Below are 19228 nucleotides of genomic sequence, written 5' to 3' on the forward strand. Positions count from 1 at the left end.
ACTTGTGTCCTTGTCCAACTGTCTTTTTTTCTTTATTCTGTCTATTCGTGGGCCTTTTGCCAGAATGGCAGCAAATGTTAAGGTTTCTCTGGTATTTAAACCTTCTTTTTTTTTTTAGGTGTCAATTTTCCATGGCCTATTTAAGATTTTATAAGGAAAAGGGCTGCTTTTAATCCTGACTGAAATCAATATAAAGGTACTTTCAAAATAAAATTCCCCAAGATATAAATTTACGAGTTACAAACAGTTTTTGGCTAAAAATGCATCACCACAAGGTTACCTTTCAACCAGCTGGTTTTGCTGCTTCTGTATCTATTATAATGTCATTAGATTTCCACACTGGTTGAGTCCGGTCTCCGGCTTCTTTCACAGCAGACTCACTGAGCTGTAGCCTCATTCCAGATACTTGAGCTGGGAGTCGGTATACAGTGGACCCTGCTGAACTGGAATGTGTCCAGAGAAACCTTTGACACTGCTGGAGGGTCCGCTCATGTTGTGCATCCAGTTGCTTCCAAGAATTGTCCCAAATAAAAACATGCTGAGTTATGGCTTGTTTGTTCAGTACTCGTTGCCCGACGCAATAAAATAACAACGGCTGACTGGGTGTTCTGCAGAGAACTTAAACTGTGTTTTCCTTATTATTTGCCCACTCAAGCAAATATGTTTTCATCTGGCCATATTACAAGAAAGGTTCCCATCTGTTATTTAGAACAGACATTACAATAAATGTCTTGTTCTTGTGGTCATACTTTTCCGATTCTTATCTGCTTTATGACTAAAGAGCTGTGCTTAATTACAGCCATTAGCACAGCTGTAGACTTTCTATCATTTAATTGGATTTGTTCAAGGCCAGTATTATCCTTTGGTCTTTTTTTTTTTTTTTTTCTCTGTTTAAAAAAAAAAACAAAACATTTGTTGTGGTTTATTCTCCAGGTTTTAAGGTGATCCTAGCTGATATTTCAGTTTGAAATTATGAAAGTATGAAAAGAGAGCTGACATCTGATAACTTGGAGATTTATTACATCATATGAAACTTTGAACAATTCAAATGCAAAAAATATTTTTTGCCCTGCCCTTCCACCTCTCCCACTGATTATCTCACCACCTGTTTCCACATGTAAAGCAGCAGCAGTCAGTCCTTGAATGTCACACCTTTTCTCCGATGAGTCACTGCCAAGATCTCCACCAAAATGGAGAGTGGGAATTTCTTAATGAGTCATGATTGCTGTAGTGTGTGTGTGTGTGTGTTTGGGCGGCTGACGTAGAACAGAGCAGGTTTGGGTAGATCATTTTTACAGAATGCATGGGTCATAGCAGAACAAGAGCCCATTTAATGATCTGTAAACAAGTATTTTGCTGACTCAGGTTGCTTATTTCAAACCAGCACTCTAACAATTGTCCACATCTCACAGCTGCTTGAAACTATACCGTTAATCTTATATAAAAGAAACAGGTCTATAACTAGAGAAAGCTTTGCTGACATGGGAAAACAGACTGGAACAGTGTAAACGGGACTCTTTTTTTGTGCGTTTTTGAGTTCATGTGGTTTACTGGCACGGCCATTCTGAGGAGTGTCATTGAAATGTGCTGTTTTGAATGATCATAACCACAACTAGGATTACCTGCTAAAAATAAAACGCTACTACTATGAGGTGAAAGAGGACACATGCTTATTTATTTTTACCAAGTGTGGGGAGTAACGTATTGTCGGAAACTAAATCAGTTGGAGAGTTAATCTGACTTCACCCACATCTCTATAGCTCTTCTTTCTCTTCAACCTGTTATCTCAGTTCACTTAGATTTTCTCCAGCAGGAATCTTAACTTCTCTGATTGACTAATTGTGAAGTGTAAGGTGGAAGTGTCTGGGTTTTGTTGCCTGGAATAAGTCGAGGCTTGTCCCAGCAGAGTGGAAAACGTGAGCGTTCATGTGGCCCAGCCCCACTCACACTGACGCTGGAGGTTAGGTGTCGAGCTGGATGTGGGCATACCACATCTAGCTCGACACTCCTTTTAATCTCTCCCATGGCAGAGAGAGAGGTGAGTATCGCTGAAATGAGAAAAGTCTGTTTGTAGGAAGAGTGTGTGTGTGTTTAAAAGCCAGATTTTCTAGAAGATTCCCTCTTTCAGCTCAACAAGAAGGGGGTGTAGTGAATCAGAGGGTTGCCCGTGAAGTCCCAGTCATGAAGTTGGTGAGAATCTACCTTGCTGTCTTTTAGCAAAATACAGACTCCTTACCAGCTCCTAAAGGAGAGTCATTATTTGTTAGTGTGTGGTAGGATATAATACAAAGGCAGAAAGCATAAACTCCATGTGGTGCAAATACAAACATAAATGCTTTAATAATCCTTAATGTTCTGTTTAGGATCCTCTATACAACAACCCCCAAAACCACAACTATAGCATAGGTTTAGATCTTCAAGTCTTCCCTAAAGCAAGAATGACATACCCATACCATAATGTATATAATGTATAATGATAATCGTACATTGATCAACATAATGTCTTAAGAGATCCCCTCTTAAATCGATGGGAGACATCTACAGACCTCGTTCTGTGTAAAAATGCATACTGTTCAACTGAATATAAATAAGAGGCTTTAAAAGTGTTAAATAAGTCTTGATTAAATGGATATATTTCAAAGTTACAGTCTTTTTTAGTGCCAATTTCCCTCCTTTAACCACTATCTTGTTGCAGCAGTCTGTTTGTTGTTTATTAAAATGAGCTTTTCCCCTTCTTCCTGGGGTCCACACAGGTTACATGGTGGCAATGCAGAAACACCCCTTCACACTACTGATCACAATACACTAACATTACACGTCATAATGCACATCTAGTGTAAATAAAACAATAACAGTTGACTGAATAATGATTGACAACTGTGGAAGCACAAAGGGAATTTCGGGACAGCAACACTGTAAGTTTGGAAGATACCCATCTGATTAGTCCACCGACAGCTGAAGCTTCATATTAGCTTTTGTCCCCCATCTGTTACATTGGAATTGTTTGCAAGTCAGTACAGGAGGAACATTTACAGCGACCAATAACATGTTTATATCGGCATGTAAGTATTGCTTTAAGAAATACTTCAAAAAATGTAAACCTATCATTTAAGACGTGTTTTAAGTTAAAAACCTACCCTTATTTATTGAGAAATAAACAGGAAATGTAACTGACGTCATGTTCCAGAAGTCTATCGCGGAAAATAATGCAGTATTTCTCAGAGACTCTAGCTGTAACACATTTACATTCTTGTGTGTTTTGTCACCTTCATTTTCAGTTTGTGTCAAAGGGAAGGCTTACCACTGTTTTGATTTAACACCTTAATAATGAACAATTCAAGTTAACAAAATACATGGGTTAAATCTATAAGTGCACAGTCCTCACTCACCGTACGCAGTGTTTCACATTACGGCTTATTCTCCGTGGCCTTTTAGCAGCGCTCTCAGCTCAGCCTACTTCTGTCCCGTCTATATTTAGGGCTGAAGAATGCCCTGTTGGAAAGCTGTCCTACATCGAGCGTGCTCCTCCACCTCTGAATACCTGCAGGTGAACTCTTCTCCGTCACCAGGCACCTTTCCTCTGCCGGTGCCTCCATCTGTCTCCACGTGCCACTAAGACTGTAAAAACAAATTGAAAAAAGTCAAAATTCAATACAAATTTGGGTTTGGCTTCCGGTTTATCCAACTTAGAGTTTTTGCTTATGTTTATACTGTTTCAATTTGGTGTTCTGTTTGTAATTGCACTTGGTCACACTTAGTTTGATAATTCATAAGAGATATGCCATATTTATATTCACTTTCACATGACCCACAACAGGGAGTAGCAGAAATGCAAGAACTTTAACTTTTATTTAATGCATGCTAGGAGGTAAATGCTCACAATGTTTCTTAATAGAATGATTTGATGAGTTTAGTAAACGATTAATTGGACATTTGTCTACTCATTCTTCAGTTACAAGCCTGAACATGTTTATATGTTCTAAAAGTGATGAACTTGAAACTGAAAAACCTATTTATTTACACTGAGTTGAAAATAAAACAAGTGTTGATTTTTCTTGTTTAACATGACTGATGCAAAGGAGAAATAAAAAATGGAGTGAACCCCGACCCTCTCTCACTTTTGATGAAACAAGAGTCAAGCTTGTTTTTCTTTGCACACAAACTTCTAATTGTAAATGATTTATGTTTCTAGGTCCTAACAACCTATAACTTTTATTTAAGCCAAAGAATACAAGTTGATGTTTTTACCATGAATCCATTAAAGATCACTTAGCAGAATAATGCTAGAGCAAAGTAACAAAGTAGACAATTATGAATAAAGAAGTAGGCCGATTGTTTCTCTTTTTATGTTTTATTTCTCTCGTCCCCATCTTTACCTTATCTGTCTACCATTGACTGTGGCTCTCTGTCTGCCACCTCCTCACTTTCTATCTTTTCTCCTTTTCTCTATTTCTCTGTCCTTGGTCACCACGGCAGCTGGAGAGACTTGTCAGCCAGTTGTCTGCTATGAGGTTGACATTTTTGCCTTTTTTTATGAATGAATTTGTTGGATCACGACTCAACAACTAGTTAACTCCCACCTTGATTTTTACAATGATTGATAAAACAATTTAATCATTCAACGTGACCTAACAAGGACATGATAAAGAGGAGAGCTACTAAAGGAAACATAGAGATATACTTGAGCTTATATACACCTAAATACCTGTACAAGGTGTCATTGTGAATTCTGCAGGTCAGAGTATATTGTCCAGCACAGAAATGAACACAGCAAAGTTTTGGCCTTTAGAACCAGAAATCTTAATTCCCTTTGGATGTTAAATCTTTGGTTGGTGTAACGTGCTTGGATCAGTTTATCACATAGTGTAAATCTAGTTCATTAGAATCACTTTTCTGTCTTTGATGAACCGTATTGGTTTACTGTGTGGATTTACATGGATCCAGAAATAATCAATAACTAGACAGGGATCTAGTTAACTGTTTCACCTTAAATGCATGGTTGTAAAATATCTTTGCAAGACAGGGGAATATCAACACAAAATAGAAAACAAGTTCCTAAAGTTTTTGGAGGCAACAGGGACTTATCTCACTTTATCTTAATTTAGATTTACAACCGTTAGTTGATTCATTGCTAAGTTTATCAATAGATATGTAGGAACAATTGTGATAACCATACAATCATTTCAGTTCTTTAATTATGTCCCTGTTTAACTAGCTTTTTCAATGCAAGGATTTGCTGATTTGCTCAATTTTATATCCTGTAAATTGAAAATATTTAGGTTTTGGAGTGTTGATTGGTCAAAACGAGGAATTTGATATTACCAGGGGCTCACATAACTTGTGACCGGGAGTTTTTTTTAACATTTGACTTTCATTATGCTGGACTTTAACTTCCTTAAAACCAGATGTTTTACTGAACTTCAGATTACATTCCTATTCTTAACAAACCATGTGGTCACTTCCCTTCAAGTTGAGAGAGGACCTAGTCCCAAACGTTGAGGCACCTCAAGGCAGCTTTTTAGTGCAGTACAGATTTGAGTGTGTTTGCCTGCCCACATAAACTCAACACTCCACAGTCCAAATACATTTGCACAAGTTCCTTGGGGTGAAAGCATGCTAAACTCATCGCTCATGCTTTGTTTTGGTCATCGCTGCATCTTATATTCTTTTTAGCCCTACTGCCCTGGGACAGTTAATCTGTCAACACTCTCCTTTTTAAACAGAGTTGAAATGGAGAGCGATCTGCACTGATTCACCAGAGTAGCACTTTGTTTTCTTGTTTACTTTGATCCCACAGTGCATCACTATGGATGAGAGGAGCACCTGCTGAATGTAAAATAAGAACGTGGTGACGGAGAAAGTGGTGTTGGGAAAACGTGACCCAACACACGAGAGCCCCTGCAGCTAAAATAGATATAGCAGGGTATTAACATGGGGATCACTGTGGTCTGAATCTGATACTGATCCGGACTGGTAACAGCGGCCTGTTTCTTGCTCTTGCTCTTTTTATCTCACTAACACACACATATCCTCCCTGATTGGACCGAGCTTAATGTCTTCGTGAGTGTATGTGTGTGTGTAAAAAGAGAGAGAGAGAGAGAGAGTAAGATTGTTGCTCTTCAAGCACTCTGGCACCGAGACTTTCCACTTCACTTTGAGTCAGCTGTCAAAACAAGGCTCATATAAATAGAGGGGGAATTAGCTGGCATGGTAATGATTATAACAACAAATACACAAATTCAACACACACACACACAAAAATCCTCTCCTGACTTTGGGTGAGACAGTCACTCAAGCTAATAAATGTACAATGTTGAAAAGACACCTGAGGAATAATTTAAAGAAAAGGATACACATGCACGAAGAACCTGCCCCTACCCCCCTTAACACTGTGTGGAGGCATTCATTTTTATTGCATAAAGGGATATGTAAAAGGGATTTCATCTCAAATCAACACGCTATTTGAGAAAATACGTTTTCAGGCTGTTTAACAGCATGACTTTTGAAACCTCAGTTGCCTCATTTGATCCTCTCTCTGTCACCACTTATCTGCTGAAGACGCTCCAGTCAGCTCAGGAGATAAAAAATACCGATATGGATCTGGGTATCTTGCTCTGTAGCTACTACATGGGGCCTTTGGGGTAAAGTGGACAGCTGCTGTTGGATTCTGTCCAGACACAAAACATATTCAGGAGTAGGTGTCCTTAAACTCAAGTCAGTGACAGTTAGTAGCATCGACACTGACGAACCCAGTGGCCATTTTACTCACAGATTTACCAGGAGCTTGTTACTTCACAATCGAGAAACCAGGTGCTGTTTATTTACTGTGTGTGGCGCTCAGGACTTTTACTTTGATGTTGAGAACCGATGTTCATGTAAACCACAAACTAACTTATATCTATCAAGATGGGGTTTTATGTGGTCCATAAAACAGATAAGTTAAGGAAAGTTTTATTACCATTTACTGTTCATATCTGGCAAGGTAAGAGGAAGGGACATGACTCAGCAAACTTGAAAAGATAAACATCAACACCACACAAGCTCATATTTGGATTTATCTCCAAACAATAGAAAGCAGATGGAGTTAAAAAAAATAAATCCTTCCATGTTCTGTATTTGCTTGTCGTTAATTCCTTCATTTCACACGAGACCAAGATGAAAAAGCTTTCATTTCCCTCATTTAGCATTCACCCTGTACAACAATTCCTCTTGATCAGCCTAAATATTTGGCCGTGCCCACATTGGTTGCCAATGCCAAACCATCTGCCGCACTGACTCATCAGGCCTGCCCACGCTCTTTTGAGAATCCACCATTTCCACAAGGTGCCTCCTATCCTGTACCTTCCCCAGCATTTCACTGTGGCTCTGCAATCAAACACAGACCTGAGTATGTAATCAAGGCTTAGTTTCTCTATTCTATTGTACTGTATTCCATTCTATTTTATTCTAATCTAGTCTAGAATTGTCTAGTTTGCCTGTTTGACAATTATATCGTGCCCTCAGTTCCCAGCCACATAATGACTTGCATGGTCGAAAATGCACACACAGTCTTACTCTCTCTCTCTTTTTCTGTCCTGGCAGTTCAGCAGTTGATAATTTACACAAAGAGTGTTTGCTCTGGTCCTGAGCTGCCAGGGACCGACAGGGACAGATCCAGTGTCCAGATGATAACTTAGATGCTCCAACCGGCTGGTGTCCATTACTCATGATCACACTGATAAACTCCCTTCGATCTCTCTTGTCTCTAAATGTAGCTCTCTCTCCCTTACTTCCATATCTTTATCTACATGCAAACACGGATAGACAGATATTGTGCTTTATGCATCACAGATTGTTCACAGGTCTTCATAAGTATTACTATGTGGGAAAAGAGGATGTAGAGTAAGAAAGAAGTAAGCTTCCAGATCAACGTAGCCCCCTCTTCATCTCAGCTGGAGGCTAGTGGATGGAGCTACATTAGTCACACCAAGCGTAGCACACCTGATTCTTCCGACTGAACTGTGGGCCAGTCCATTTGCATTATGGTTAATGTGGGCACCGGATTTTGACAAGGAAAAGGAATATGTGGAATAAAAATGACGGTGCCTCTGGTTTTACTGCTTTGTATCATGTCTTGCATATCTTTCGTGTATCCGACTGTGTTATAGGCGTCTAATGCTGAGTCAACGGGGTAATTGTTTCTTTTTAATGACAAAGGGATTGGAAAAACTGGAGGGGCACAGAGAGTCACAGAAAGTCATGGGTGTGGCAAAGGGAGGGGAATAAACAAGAGAGGATCTGCCCATGTGCCAGAATAAAATAAATTCCACTTTGCACATCAAAGCACAGTCAGTCAGAGCACTTCATAATGCTTCATTTTATTTTTTCTATTGAAGCTTTCCTCTCTGTGGCTGATGTGTAGGTACAACAGAAGTCCTCAAGGCATTGAAATCCTTTAGGCGTGAAAAGGAAGACACTTCCAAAGGCTTTAAAATAAACTACTTAAAACTGATGATGATTTAATTTTAAAAACCCATGGTTGTCTCCTTTCTTTTCGTCTGTTTAGAATCATCTTTAAGAGGCTAACCTTCTTTCTGTGGCAGAGGCATTTGCTCTGACTGGATCTTTATCCCTCCTATTAAAACACGGGTAGGGTGACACCAGCAGCCATGGACCGCCTGCTCATTAAACCACACACACACACACACACACACACACACACACACACACACACACACACACACACACACACACACACACACACACACACACACTCACACAAACTGGCATTACACCCGGTGAACCCTGAGTGGCATGTCTGTAATCAACTCCTCTCTTTGCCCCCACAGGTCTTCTCTGTAACTGTAGCAATTCTCTCTCTCTCACTAACACACACACACACTAACACACACACACACACACACACACACACACACACACACACACACACACACACACATACACACAGAAACACGAACAGGGGTGTAAAGTTAAAGGCGGTCAGCCCTCTGTAACAACCACCAGCCTCCACGGGAGCTTTCATTCCATTGTTCTAATGCTTAATCAACTTGAAGAGAACCGGCGCCATGCCACAGCTGCTGCTCCTTATTTAACAGATGCTGATTTACTAACTACAAGTCAATGAAGTTGATGTACTGAACTTGCAGCAGGGATATTTTGCTTTACTCTCACAAAATTGCTTCACAAAAGGAGCTTGATTCACTAGTAGATTATTTATCCAGGTATACAATCCCTCAAATGTTCTTCTCAGAGCATGTCCCAGGCAGGCTTGCTGTTTCCCCCTGTTTCCTGTCATTATGTTAAGCTAAGCTGATTGTCTCCTGGCTGTAGCCTCATATCTACAGTACGGACACCCTGTAAGTAAGTAAATAGGCATTTTTCCCTAAGATTTGGAACTATTCCTTTAAAGTAAGCTCAATATGTTCAAATGTTACCTCATGAGTCTGAAAACAGATTTGCTGCTGTCTGCTTTCAACCTCAGTAAACCAAACTTTGCTAGCAGAGGCATTGCAATCTAAAATGATTCAATGCTCCAACAGTATATGATGTATATTTGTAAGCCTAAACTCTGATTGTGTGTATCCCATGACACTTATAATGAATATCTCTGACCAGAGGGTTGACCCACTTGCAACGACTTTATTCTTGTCTTTGTCTTATTAAATTAGATGTAGGCTAAACAAAGGAGTATCATCACAGTATTACCAAATTCAATCCCTGTGAGTTACAATGTAATGCTTAAAGTCAACATGTTTCAAAGTACAGATGTTATCTACATTTTATTATACCTTATACCTTATTATACCCTTTCACTTTTATATAAACAATTTCACCACAATGTCCATTTGATAGACATTTGAGAAATGGGCATGTTGGTGCTGTTTCCAAGGTAACTTTGAATTGCAAAATGTTCTGGTTTTACACATATATTTATATTATTTGAGCAAGGCACCTTGCCAAATTTAAAGCAGTAAATCAAGAACATATAACTCTCTCTCAGCAGGTCGTATGAGGACAGCAGTAAAAGGCCTCCACTTTACATCACCATGTGGAGTGTGTGGGTAAGGACTTATGTTACAGTGAATGTGTAAGAGCCACTCTGGACAAGAGCATCTCCTCAGTGACTGATGATATAAGTAAAAATGACTACAAGAGAGCTGCTGTACTAGCAAGTGGTGGCAAACTCATGAGGGCTTCTAAGATAAACACAATGTATGTTTGTAGACTTCCAGATCAAAACAACCAAATCAATGGCATGAGTTTATATAGGCCTGCAACTTACTTAATATGCAAATGCTACAAAATCTAAATTTTTAAGAAGAAAAAGACTATTTTCAAGCTATCCTAAGCTGAAATGCTGAACAAGTGGAAACTTTGACCTGCTGGTGGTGTTAGATGAAAGGTCAGAGGATCACAGAGGTAATCAGAGTTCCAACTCTGGGCACCACAAGGGTCTCTATGCCAATGATTTATGGCAATCTGTCTGAACTTTGTCATCGCCAACCTTTTTTTGCCATACAACAACTTAAAACACCTAAAATGACACAAAGTTACATTTGAGACCTATTTGTTGGGTTGTGAGAGCGATTTTCCGAATTTTTACATTTTCATTTTTCTAAGAGGTCTGAAGAGGTTTACTTATATACAAGTAAATTATATATATATATATATATATATTTATTTTTTTTTTCTTTCTTTTCTGATAATTGTCTTGTGTCTAAGATTTCTCGATAACAACCCCTCAGGTAAAGCACCTGTGCTCTAGTCCAAAGTTTAATCTCTGCCCCAAATCAGTCGTTGAAAAGTTATATAGTAATAGCTCATACGAAGCCTTCTTGTAAAGGATACATATCAGATATAGAAAGAAACTAATTGCCAGACATACAGGAAATTCATATGTTGGCATGTACGGCAATTAAATACCCACACACATTAAGTTAGCTGAAATTATGAGTTACAGGAGACATGTTCAAGAGGCCCAAAGGTACATTTGGAATGTTGATGTGTTGACGTCAGAGAAGCCCATCAGGAAAAGCAATTAGACTGATCGCTTTCCCCCTGCCTTCCCAAGCTCCTTACTACACACATATACTGATATGGATACACACACACACACACACACACACACACACACACACACACACACACACACACACACACACACACACACATGCACACACACACACACACACACATGAATGCATGTGCAGTTGCCTGTCTTAGTCTGAGTCTAACATGCCCAACATGTGCAGGACGTAGCAAGATCATGTTTCTTTTTAACACCATATAAAATTACAGCACTCTTCAGGTGTCAAAGCAAATGCATGTGTGTGTGTGTGAGTGTGTGTGTCCTTGCAGGTATGCATTTTTTGTCTGTGCATGTCGTTTATGTCCACATAGTTAACCCTGAAAACCCTGAAAACACTTCCATTCAGTAACAAGGCTGACAGCCGGCAGGACACAAGGTTTACACACATAAACACACTCACCTGTTGTGTCAGAACACAAACGCAGCTAAGGAGCTCCAACTGCAAAACACAAACACACACACACACACACACACACACACACACACACACACACACACACACACACACACACACACACACACACACACACACACACACACACACACACATACAAATCAACAGAGCGGCAGATGTCATAAATGAGCATAAGCCTAATTCAAAGAAGTGACAGGAGGGAAGTTCAGAGTTGCAACCTCCATGAATGCAAAACTGACCTCTCAGTTTACAGAGATCAGGTCTCATAATATTTCCAAACAGCCTGTTTAGCGCCTCAGAAGAGGTCAAAGGTCATGTCCTTCTTTCCGTCTCACTTTCTCTTTTTTGTTGTCCTTTGGAGGAAACACTTTGACTCTCGTGAAAGACAATGTCATAAATAACCAAAGTATTTATTAGTTTGATAATAAAAATAGATTAATCAAAACTCAAGTTCCGTCATTAGTTCCTCCCAGCTCTTTATACTGTATCTTGATATCTTCTTCAGTGAATAGAGTTTGCTCACTTCTCGTCATGTGACCTAGTTTGTGCAGTGATTGAACAACAATTTTAAAAGGGAACTTGTAGTTTACTTAAGTATTTCTATTTTATGCCACTTTATACTTTTACTCTGCTACATTTATTTGAAAGCTTTAGTAATATTGTAGATTCTTATTGTAAATACAAAATATAATCAACAACAAAATTATGATTTATTATTATATATTCAGCTACCCAACAGTACATAAAGTAGTAAAACAACAGTAATGACATTACATTATACCATTCTGTATAATGACTATGTTACTTTGAGTACTTTAAGTACATTTTAATCTGCTTTTACTTAAGTAAAAGTTTGGATTCAGGTCTTTACTTTTTACAGTGTGGTATTTTTATTTCAGTAAAAGAGAGTAAAAGTACTCCTTCCACCATAACTGTTAATTCAGGTCATGTGATGACAACTGTGCTATCTCCATGACAACTGACAAAACTATTTCTGATTGAAAGGTCGGGAAAAAACTAGTTGGTGGACCTTGAGTTGAAATAGCCCCAAGTTTTGATCTGCCTCACTTTGACACTGTTTCGAACAAGATGTTATCAAGAAAAAAAGACGGAAGTCCAAGTGTTTCCCTCAGTTTATTTTTAGAGCTGACCTAAACGTTACCCCTCTGTGACATTTACCTTTTTGTTACCAAATCCCTGTTTGGAAATCCCCTGCTTTATACTAGCATGTTTTGTTTTATCTGTTATGCCAACCCTTTGATGGTTCATCTTATTGTCTCATTTATCAAATTAAGTGAGTCCCTTGGCTGAGGATGAAGACAGGAAATTGTAACACTCTTCATTTAGTAGAGCGGTTGCTATTTATGTTGCGATGACATCTCAGCCTCTGCACCCGTGGGAGAGACCATCCCCAATATCTGCACTCAATAATGGGTTCAGGTTTCTATTTATACTCCCTCTCACTCTTTCTCTCTCCTCTTTTTCTCTCTGATTGTCACTCGAGCCACCTCTCATAATAATTATAGCTGTTGGCCATCATAAAAAGGCTCTTACAGAAATAAACCAGGGCCTCTGTAGAAGAGATTGGCAGTTATTTGAGAGAGTGATGCCCAGGTAACTCTCGCCATCTTGTTGTAGCAGGGCACAGTAGATGTTTAATTTAGGAAGTGGGCCACGAAAAGCATATTAAATGTTGATTTCAAGAAAAGACTTACAACACACAAGTCAAAATGAAGTAAAGTGCTTCTTCTTTTTAACCTGGCCATAGTAATATATATTGTATTAAGACCCCTGAATGACTGCAGTATTTTTAGACCTATTCATTCTGGTTCTCTCTCATAGAAAAACTAGTGATTTGAAAGCACTCTGTCGTCATGGTTACAGTATCCTGGTAACATCTAGGTTTGTCTCCCATCCTGTATCCCGATCATCAGCTCTGATGGGAGCTTCTCACAGCACCACATACTATGTTCAAGTCCAGGCCAGTCGCTCATGTACAACCCATTAATGATGAGCACCGCCCTCTGCTGGTAGGAGGCAGTAACTACAGGAGCACGGTTTTTAAACAACTTTTGTTTTGTTGATAGATTCACTTAAACATGGCCACCCTAGCAACCGCACGATGCGCTGATACACATTGCTCGGTAGCTATCACGGAGATATTTCATGCATTTGGTCTCAAATTGACATGTTACAGGAGATGGAGTAGACAACTGTCTATCTAACAGAGTCCGATGCGCAGTTGTCGTTTTGTAAACCTGCAGTCGTTGATGTACTTTGTGTTTTGCTTTCTCTTCATGCACTTGAGCAGAGAGAGGGAGGCTCCAGCAGCACCCCCCCTCCCGTCCGCAGGGACAGCGTGGACCAGAGGCTCGTCACGCATGGAGTCGCTTCATTTCTCAGAGAAGCCGAGAGAAACCGGAGGCAGTGAGTGAGGCTACTCAGTGTTATTTATTTCACATTTAATCCTAAATCCTCATACACTTCATTTTAAATGTACAGATCCATTGGTGGACAAATTGATGATAAATCGTAGCACTTATTGCACTCATATTAGTTGTTGCACTTACTGTATTTGTATCAGTTCGCTGCACTTAGTGAATTTGTATTTGTTTACTGCACTTATCCTATTCGTAGTAGTTTGTAGCACTTACTATATTCGAATTAGTCTGTTGCAATTATTGTTTTCCTAGTAATCTGCCTCTGAACTATACTTTTGCTCTGGCTTATGCTTTGAGATGCTTGTTTAAGAAAGGAGATGCACTTATGACTTCTGGTGACTAGTAGTTCTCTTGAATACCTATGTTGAATACACTTCCTGTAAGTCGCTTTGGATAAAAGCGTCTGCTAAATGACTGTAATGTAATGTAAAATGTAAAAATCCCAACAATGAATGACTTTTCCAACATTACCACAGACTACAGCCTAAATATTAAACACATCTCCGGCACAGTCTCAACAAACACAGTATACTTCATGTATAAGCTTTAGAATGACATTTACTGCAGGACTAATGTATTGCATTGAAATGGATGGTGTGTGTGTTTTTTTTTTTTTTTTTAACTTTTAGCCCCTAAATACTTTACACACGTTTTGTATGGGGAGTAAAATAGCACTTTCCCACACAATCATCAATAGCAAGAACTTGTTGTTGCTGAATCACCACTGTTGATAAGGCAAGCAGAACTTATTTCATGCAAAAGTATGGCAGATATCTTATTTGTGCTGTATAACTTGCTTATATGACCAATCACTAAACCACTTCACACACGTCAAATCACTTGGGGGCCTTTACATCGGGGGTATTGTGAAGAGTTTAAACCTTAGTGTTGATGTGTCGTCACTGGTCAATGATGTTACATACCCATTTAACTTTTCTACTCTTACTTCACAGGATTGAAAAGTTGGAGAAAGAGAGGACGTTGAGTGTTCAGTGCAGAAAGAATGGCTGGACGGATGTTCATGGAGAACTGGAAGAGTATGACAAAGTGCTGGAAGAAGAAAAAAATGCTGAGAGTGGGTCTTTCTTTGCATTACAGTATCCTAACATTCCCCCCAGATTTTCTTATGTGGCATTGTGTATGTACCTCTGAGACAGCATCAATACTTACTACTAATGTGGAATAAAATACTCTATTGTGAAGATTGTATATCCATGTCTTTCCACTCTCAACACTTTACCATTTTGATCAAAACTGCTATTCATAATGTTCTTTGCATTTCTTTTTCTTTAGAGATGAATCTTCAAAGGCAGCTTGTGAAGATTCATAATGGTGTGAGGAAGTTTCAGAGACAGCTAATAGATGTGAAGCCAACTCCTGAGTGTAAGTTTAATACCTAGCAGTGTTTTTATTATAGTGCCTTATAATCAATCATACAGTTTTATTCCATCATTCATTCACCCACCTTGCGGGACATTCACTACTTTTTTCCTCATCATTTATATCAATATTGGTACCATTCTGCTATATTGATATAAAATATGCCATTTTAAAGTAGTGCACTGCTCAATAAATGCATGGTGATTGTAGTGTCATAATCATGTACAATGACAATCAGATTCTTATTAATGTTTCTGTATTTCTACTTGGGTTTTCAGTGATTGAAAGACTGAAGGAAATAATGTCGGAGGTGGAACTCTCAATAAACTCCCTAAAAGAGGAACAGCGTTCATGGTAGTAGGATGCACTAAACAACTTCAGACCAAGTTTGACTCAGTAACCAGAAAAGTAGAAACACCAATGCAATGTTATTTATTTTATTAAGAAATACCACTTTTAACTTAATGTTAAGTTACATACATAGAGCACACAAAATTTGAAATAGTAGAAACACACACTATTTAATTGAATACAATCCAATACATACTTAATCCCGCAGAAAAAATATATAGATAAATAAAACACACCAGCACATGATTAAAAGTTAACATTTTTTCAAAAATGACATGGTTATGTACACGCAATTAAGCAGGCAAGTAACAAGTACTGATCAGTGTTTGCTCCACACTGGGAATTAATACATTTGCTCTTCGTTTCTCTGCTCCTCTCAGCTTTGAGGAACTTTTGAAAGAGGAGAGGACATGCGGACAGGAGATTGCTGCTTATGAGAAGAAGATTGAAAACTTCAGCATTTCTGTCAAATCCCCCAAGCTACACACAGCTCCTACTGTCAAGGTCTACATCTCCTCATCTTCCTCCTTTTCCTCTATTTTCTCTGTTGTCCAACATTTATGAAATGAAAAGAGGAAGGAGAGCCAAGTTTGTGTTTGTTGAATTTTAGGATTAGAGTGTGATGAATAAATATCACACAGTGTTACTGCTTTCAAGCTCTTGAGAGATAAAAAAAAAAATACATGTTTGAAATCATAAAAAGGTGTGCTACGAGTCTACAGATAATGTTTATTATGTGCTTAGTGTCTTTAAACAATTGCATCCAAATCCGGACTGATTCCGCATTTAATTCAAAGCATGATTTTATTCCTATTAGACCAAACCCCCAGACGGAGACCGCCCTCCAGAGGTCACAGCACTGGAGTGTTTCCTGCTGAAGACAGGAGGCGCTTGTGGTGGCTGGGACCAATATGACCACCAGGCCTTCCTAAAAGTAAGACTTTATTGTTATTCGGTCTTGATAACTTGCGCCGTTATGAAAGTCTCCTATCTTCTGCCACCCCTCTACTTGTGCAGCATTGCACAAAATGAACACCACGTCTTAAACTCACAGTGTTTAGTGTTTTGTTTCAGGCATCCGCGGCGGATTCCAAGCCAAAGGTTGATCACCTCAAGATCCCTATATGACCGGCTCTAATCTGTTTGATTTACAGGTTTGGACCAAGCACAGTGGGCAACCGGCCTACAGGAAAGAGGCCAAGCTGTACTTGCCTGGTAAAACACTGGAGGAGATAGAGAAACACGAGGACTGGCATCAGGAGCTGATCTACCTACAGGACAAAAAGAGAGAGGTAGAACAGGGTTGAGAATCAACTTTTTTACTCAGTGTTCAGTGACTGTCTCAACTTCTACTTGCAACTGTCCCAGACTTAACTACCAATGTCTCTTGAAGTGCTTTGTGTACAATTCTACATTCAATTTTTTTTTTATTATATCTGAATAAAAAAGACTGTTGTTATTCATTTTTTAGATATTATTTTTAATGTTGTTTACTCCCCATGGTTGTGTGTACAATAAAGTACATGAAGTATAATTGATTGGTTTCCAATAATATTCCTACCGTGCTTGTGCCCTTGTATTCCATTAACTTCAATTAGAACTGACTTTATTCTATATAAAACTGGAGCTCAGAGAGAGCTGTTTTCTGGCGGTGGTACTGTCTTTTAAATATGTTGTACTTGTCTTCATACCATACCCAGGCGATACAGAGGTGGAAAGCCAGCAAGCATCGGGAACGCCAGAACAGAATACAGAGTCAGGAGGAGGAGGCGGGGAGGAGGGAGAAGGAGGCCAAGAGCCAGGCCCACCAACACAGGTGAGTCAGAAGTAGAGCAGAATAGAATAAAAAAAAAATATTAAGATGAGGTGGAGCAGACTTTGATTAACTGGCTAGAGCTGTGAAATGCACCCACAAGTCAAACAATCCAACAAGACCTGATAAGCACCCAAAGTGTTTCAAAGTACTCCTTAAATAAAGGTGAATTTGACGGCTTTATTTGCTCACTTTGGTGTCAAGTCTGTTCCATTGTTTTTTATCCTCTTCTGTTTAAGGACTGAGGAGGAGAGGAGGGAGGCAGTGCGACAACTGGAAGAATGGAAGGAAGAGAAGAGAAGGAATAAAGAACAGGAGGAGGAGCAGAGGCTGGCTGAGGAAATACAAAAGAGGAAACGGGCAAAGGTGCTTTGTGTGTGTGTGTGTGTGTGTGTGTGTGTGTGTGTGTGTGTGTGTGTGTGTGTGTGTGTGTGTGTGTGTGTGTGTGTGTGTGTGTGTGTGTGTGTGTGTGTGTGTGTGTGTGTGTGTGTGTGTGAAAAGTAATTTTACTGTGGTTGTGATTCAGTAAGGGTTTTCTGTATTGATATGTACTCATCTGTGTGTCTCTGAGGTTATTTAGCATTGAAAAACAATACTCATACATACATTGATGTAAATATGGTTGGTGCCCTATTAAGCTTCAATAAAAAAAAAAATCTGTTTTTCAGGAAGAGCGTCGCCGGCAGTTGGAAGTGAAGCTAACAATTGAGGAGCAGTTACGACTGAGGAGAGAGGAGGAGGAAGAACAGAGGAGGAGGGGGAAAGAGGAGGAACAGAGGGAGATGGACGAGAGGAGAAGGGAGGCAGCAAAGGTCATCAAACGCTTTAATGAAAGGGTATGAAGTCTGAGAATTAGAGACACCAAAAAGCGCCAGTTGTTTGCCTGTTTTGCCTGGTGTTACCACTTTAAAGGGCCAGGATCTCTCACTGGAGCACAGTTTTTTGTTTTGAGAGGTGTAAAGTATTTAAGAGATGATGGCTATTTTTCCAGTTTTTCACATGTTGGAATACATACCAAGGCTATTTTAAGAAGAGAAGTCCCTATACTGTGTAAAATACAAAGCGTTGGTCTGCCTTTCTGCAGGATATTAACAAGGTGGAGGCAAAGCTTCAGGAGAAACAGCTGAGGCTAAAAGAGGAAGAGGAAAGACAGAGGAGGATCACTGCTAAGTTGAAGGAGAAGGTAAGGGTTATGCAGAGAGCAAGTCACAAACATTTTAAAATCTTAAATAAACAGGTTCATGGATTTAGGTAAAGGTTAATGTTTGTTCCTCATTCAGGTGGATGGTCAAGTCAGCAGAGACCCCTCCAGGCTTACCCGTCCCACTAAGGGATGGGAGGAGCGAATGAAACACATTGGATCTTCAGGAGGAGGGCCTGTGCTACAGATGTTTCACAGGTCTGATGCCCCAACGTTTGTGTGATGCTTTGGGTAATAATAAGTGATTGTTTTATCACTGAAATGTTCTGTACTTTTGTTGCAGAGCTGTTCCAACATGGAGAGAAGGCCTGTAATGAGCAACTATGGAAGACAACCAAACAGTCCTGAAAGGCATTCAGAATTAAATACAGTTTTTATAGAAATGTGATAAAATGAAAATTTGAGAACTGAGAAAATGAGAACTCAAAACCAGATTGTGCCTTTCTTGGAATCTACTATGTGCTGCTGTGAATTAAATTATCTTAAATTTTACAAAACTGTTCTTTTTTCTTTTAACTTTACAACATCTCACTTCTGG

General features: G+C 39.3%; 1 protein-coding gene across 1 annotated transcript; it reads left to right on the forward strand.

Annotated features, from left to right (window-relative positions):
• Positions 1 to 13603: 13603 nt before the first annotated feature.
• Positions 13604 to 19041, forward strand: LOC129101845 (coiled-coil domain-containing protein 112). The gene is made up of 14 exons (XM_054611796.1): positions 13604 to 13648; positions 13816 to 13931; positions 14899 to 15020; positions 15239 to 15328; positions 15604 to 15679; positions 16057 to 16180; positions 16494 to 16610; positions 16831 to 16968; positions 17377 to 17492; positions 17729 to 17855; positions 18158 to 18325; positions 18574 to 18672; positions 18770 to 18888; positions 18974 to 19041. Exons 1-14 carry the CDS (start codon positions 13604 to 13606, stop codon positions 19002 to 19004), a joined length of 1488 nt encoding a protein of 495 aa, XP_054467771.1. The 3' UTR covers positions 19005 to 19041.
• The last annotated feature ends 187 nt before the right edge of the window (positions 19042 to 19228 follow it).

Source organism: Anoplopoma fimbria, chromosome 13 (assembly GCF_027596085.1).
Source record: "Anoplopoma fimbria isolate UVic2021 breed Golden Eagle Sablefish chromosome 13, Afim_UVic_2022, whole genome shotgun sequence".
In the NCBI taxonomy this organism is placed as follows: Eukaryota; Metazoa; Chordata; class Actinopteri; order Perciformes; family Anoplopomatidae; genus Anoplopoma; species Anoplopoma fimbria.

Bases quoted from the DNA above. Each gene is read 5' to 3' on its own strand.
- LOC129101845 (XM_054611796.1), top strand. From the start codon at position 13,604: ATGGCCACCCTAGCAACCGCACGATGCGCTGATACACATTGCTCG. The intron at 15,021-15,238 runs GTGGGTCTTTCT...CTTTTTCTTTAG, and splicing joins AGAAGAAAAAAATGCTGAGA to AGATGAATCTTCAAAGGCAG. The intron at 16,611-16,830 runs GTAAGACTTTAT...TTTGATTTACAG, and splicing joins ACCACCAGGCCTTCCTAAAA to GTTTGGACCAAGCACAGTGG.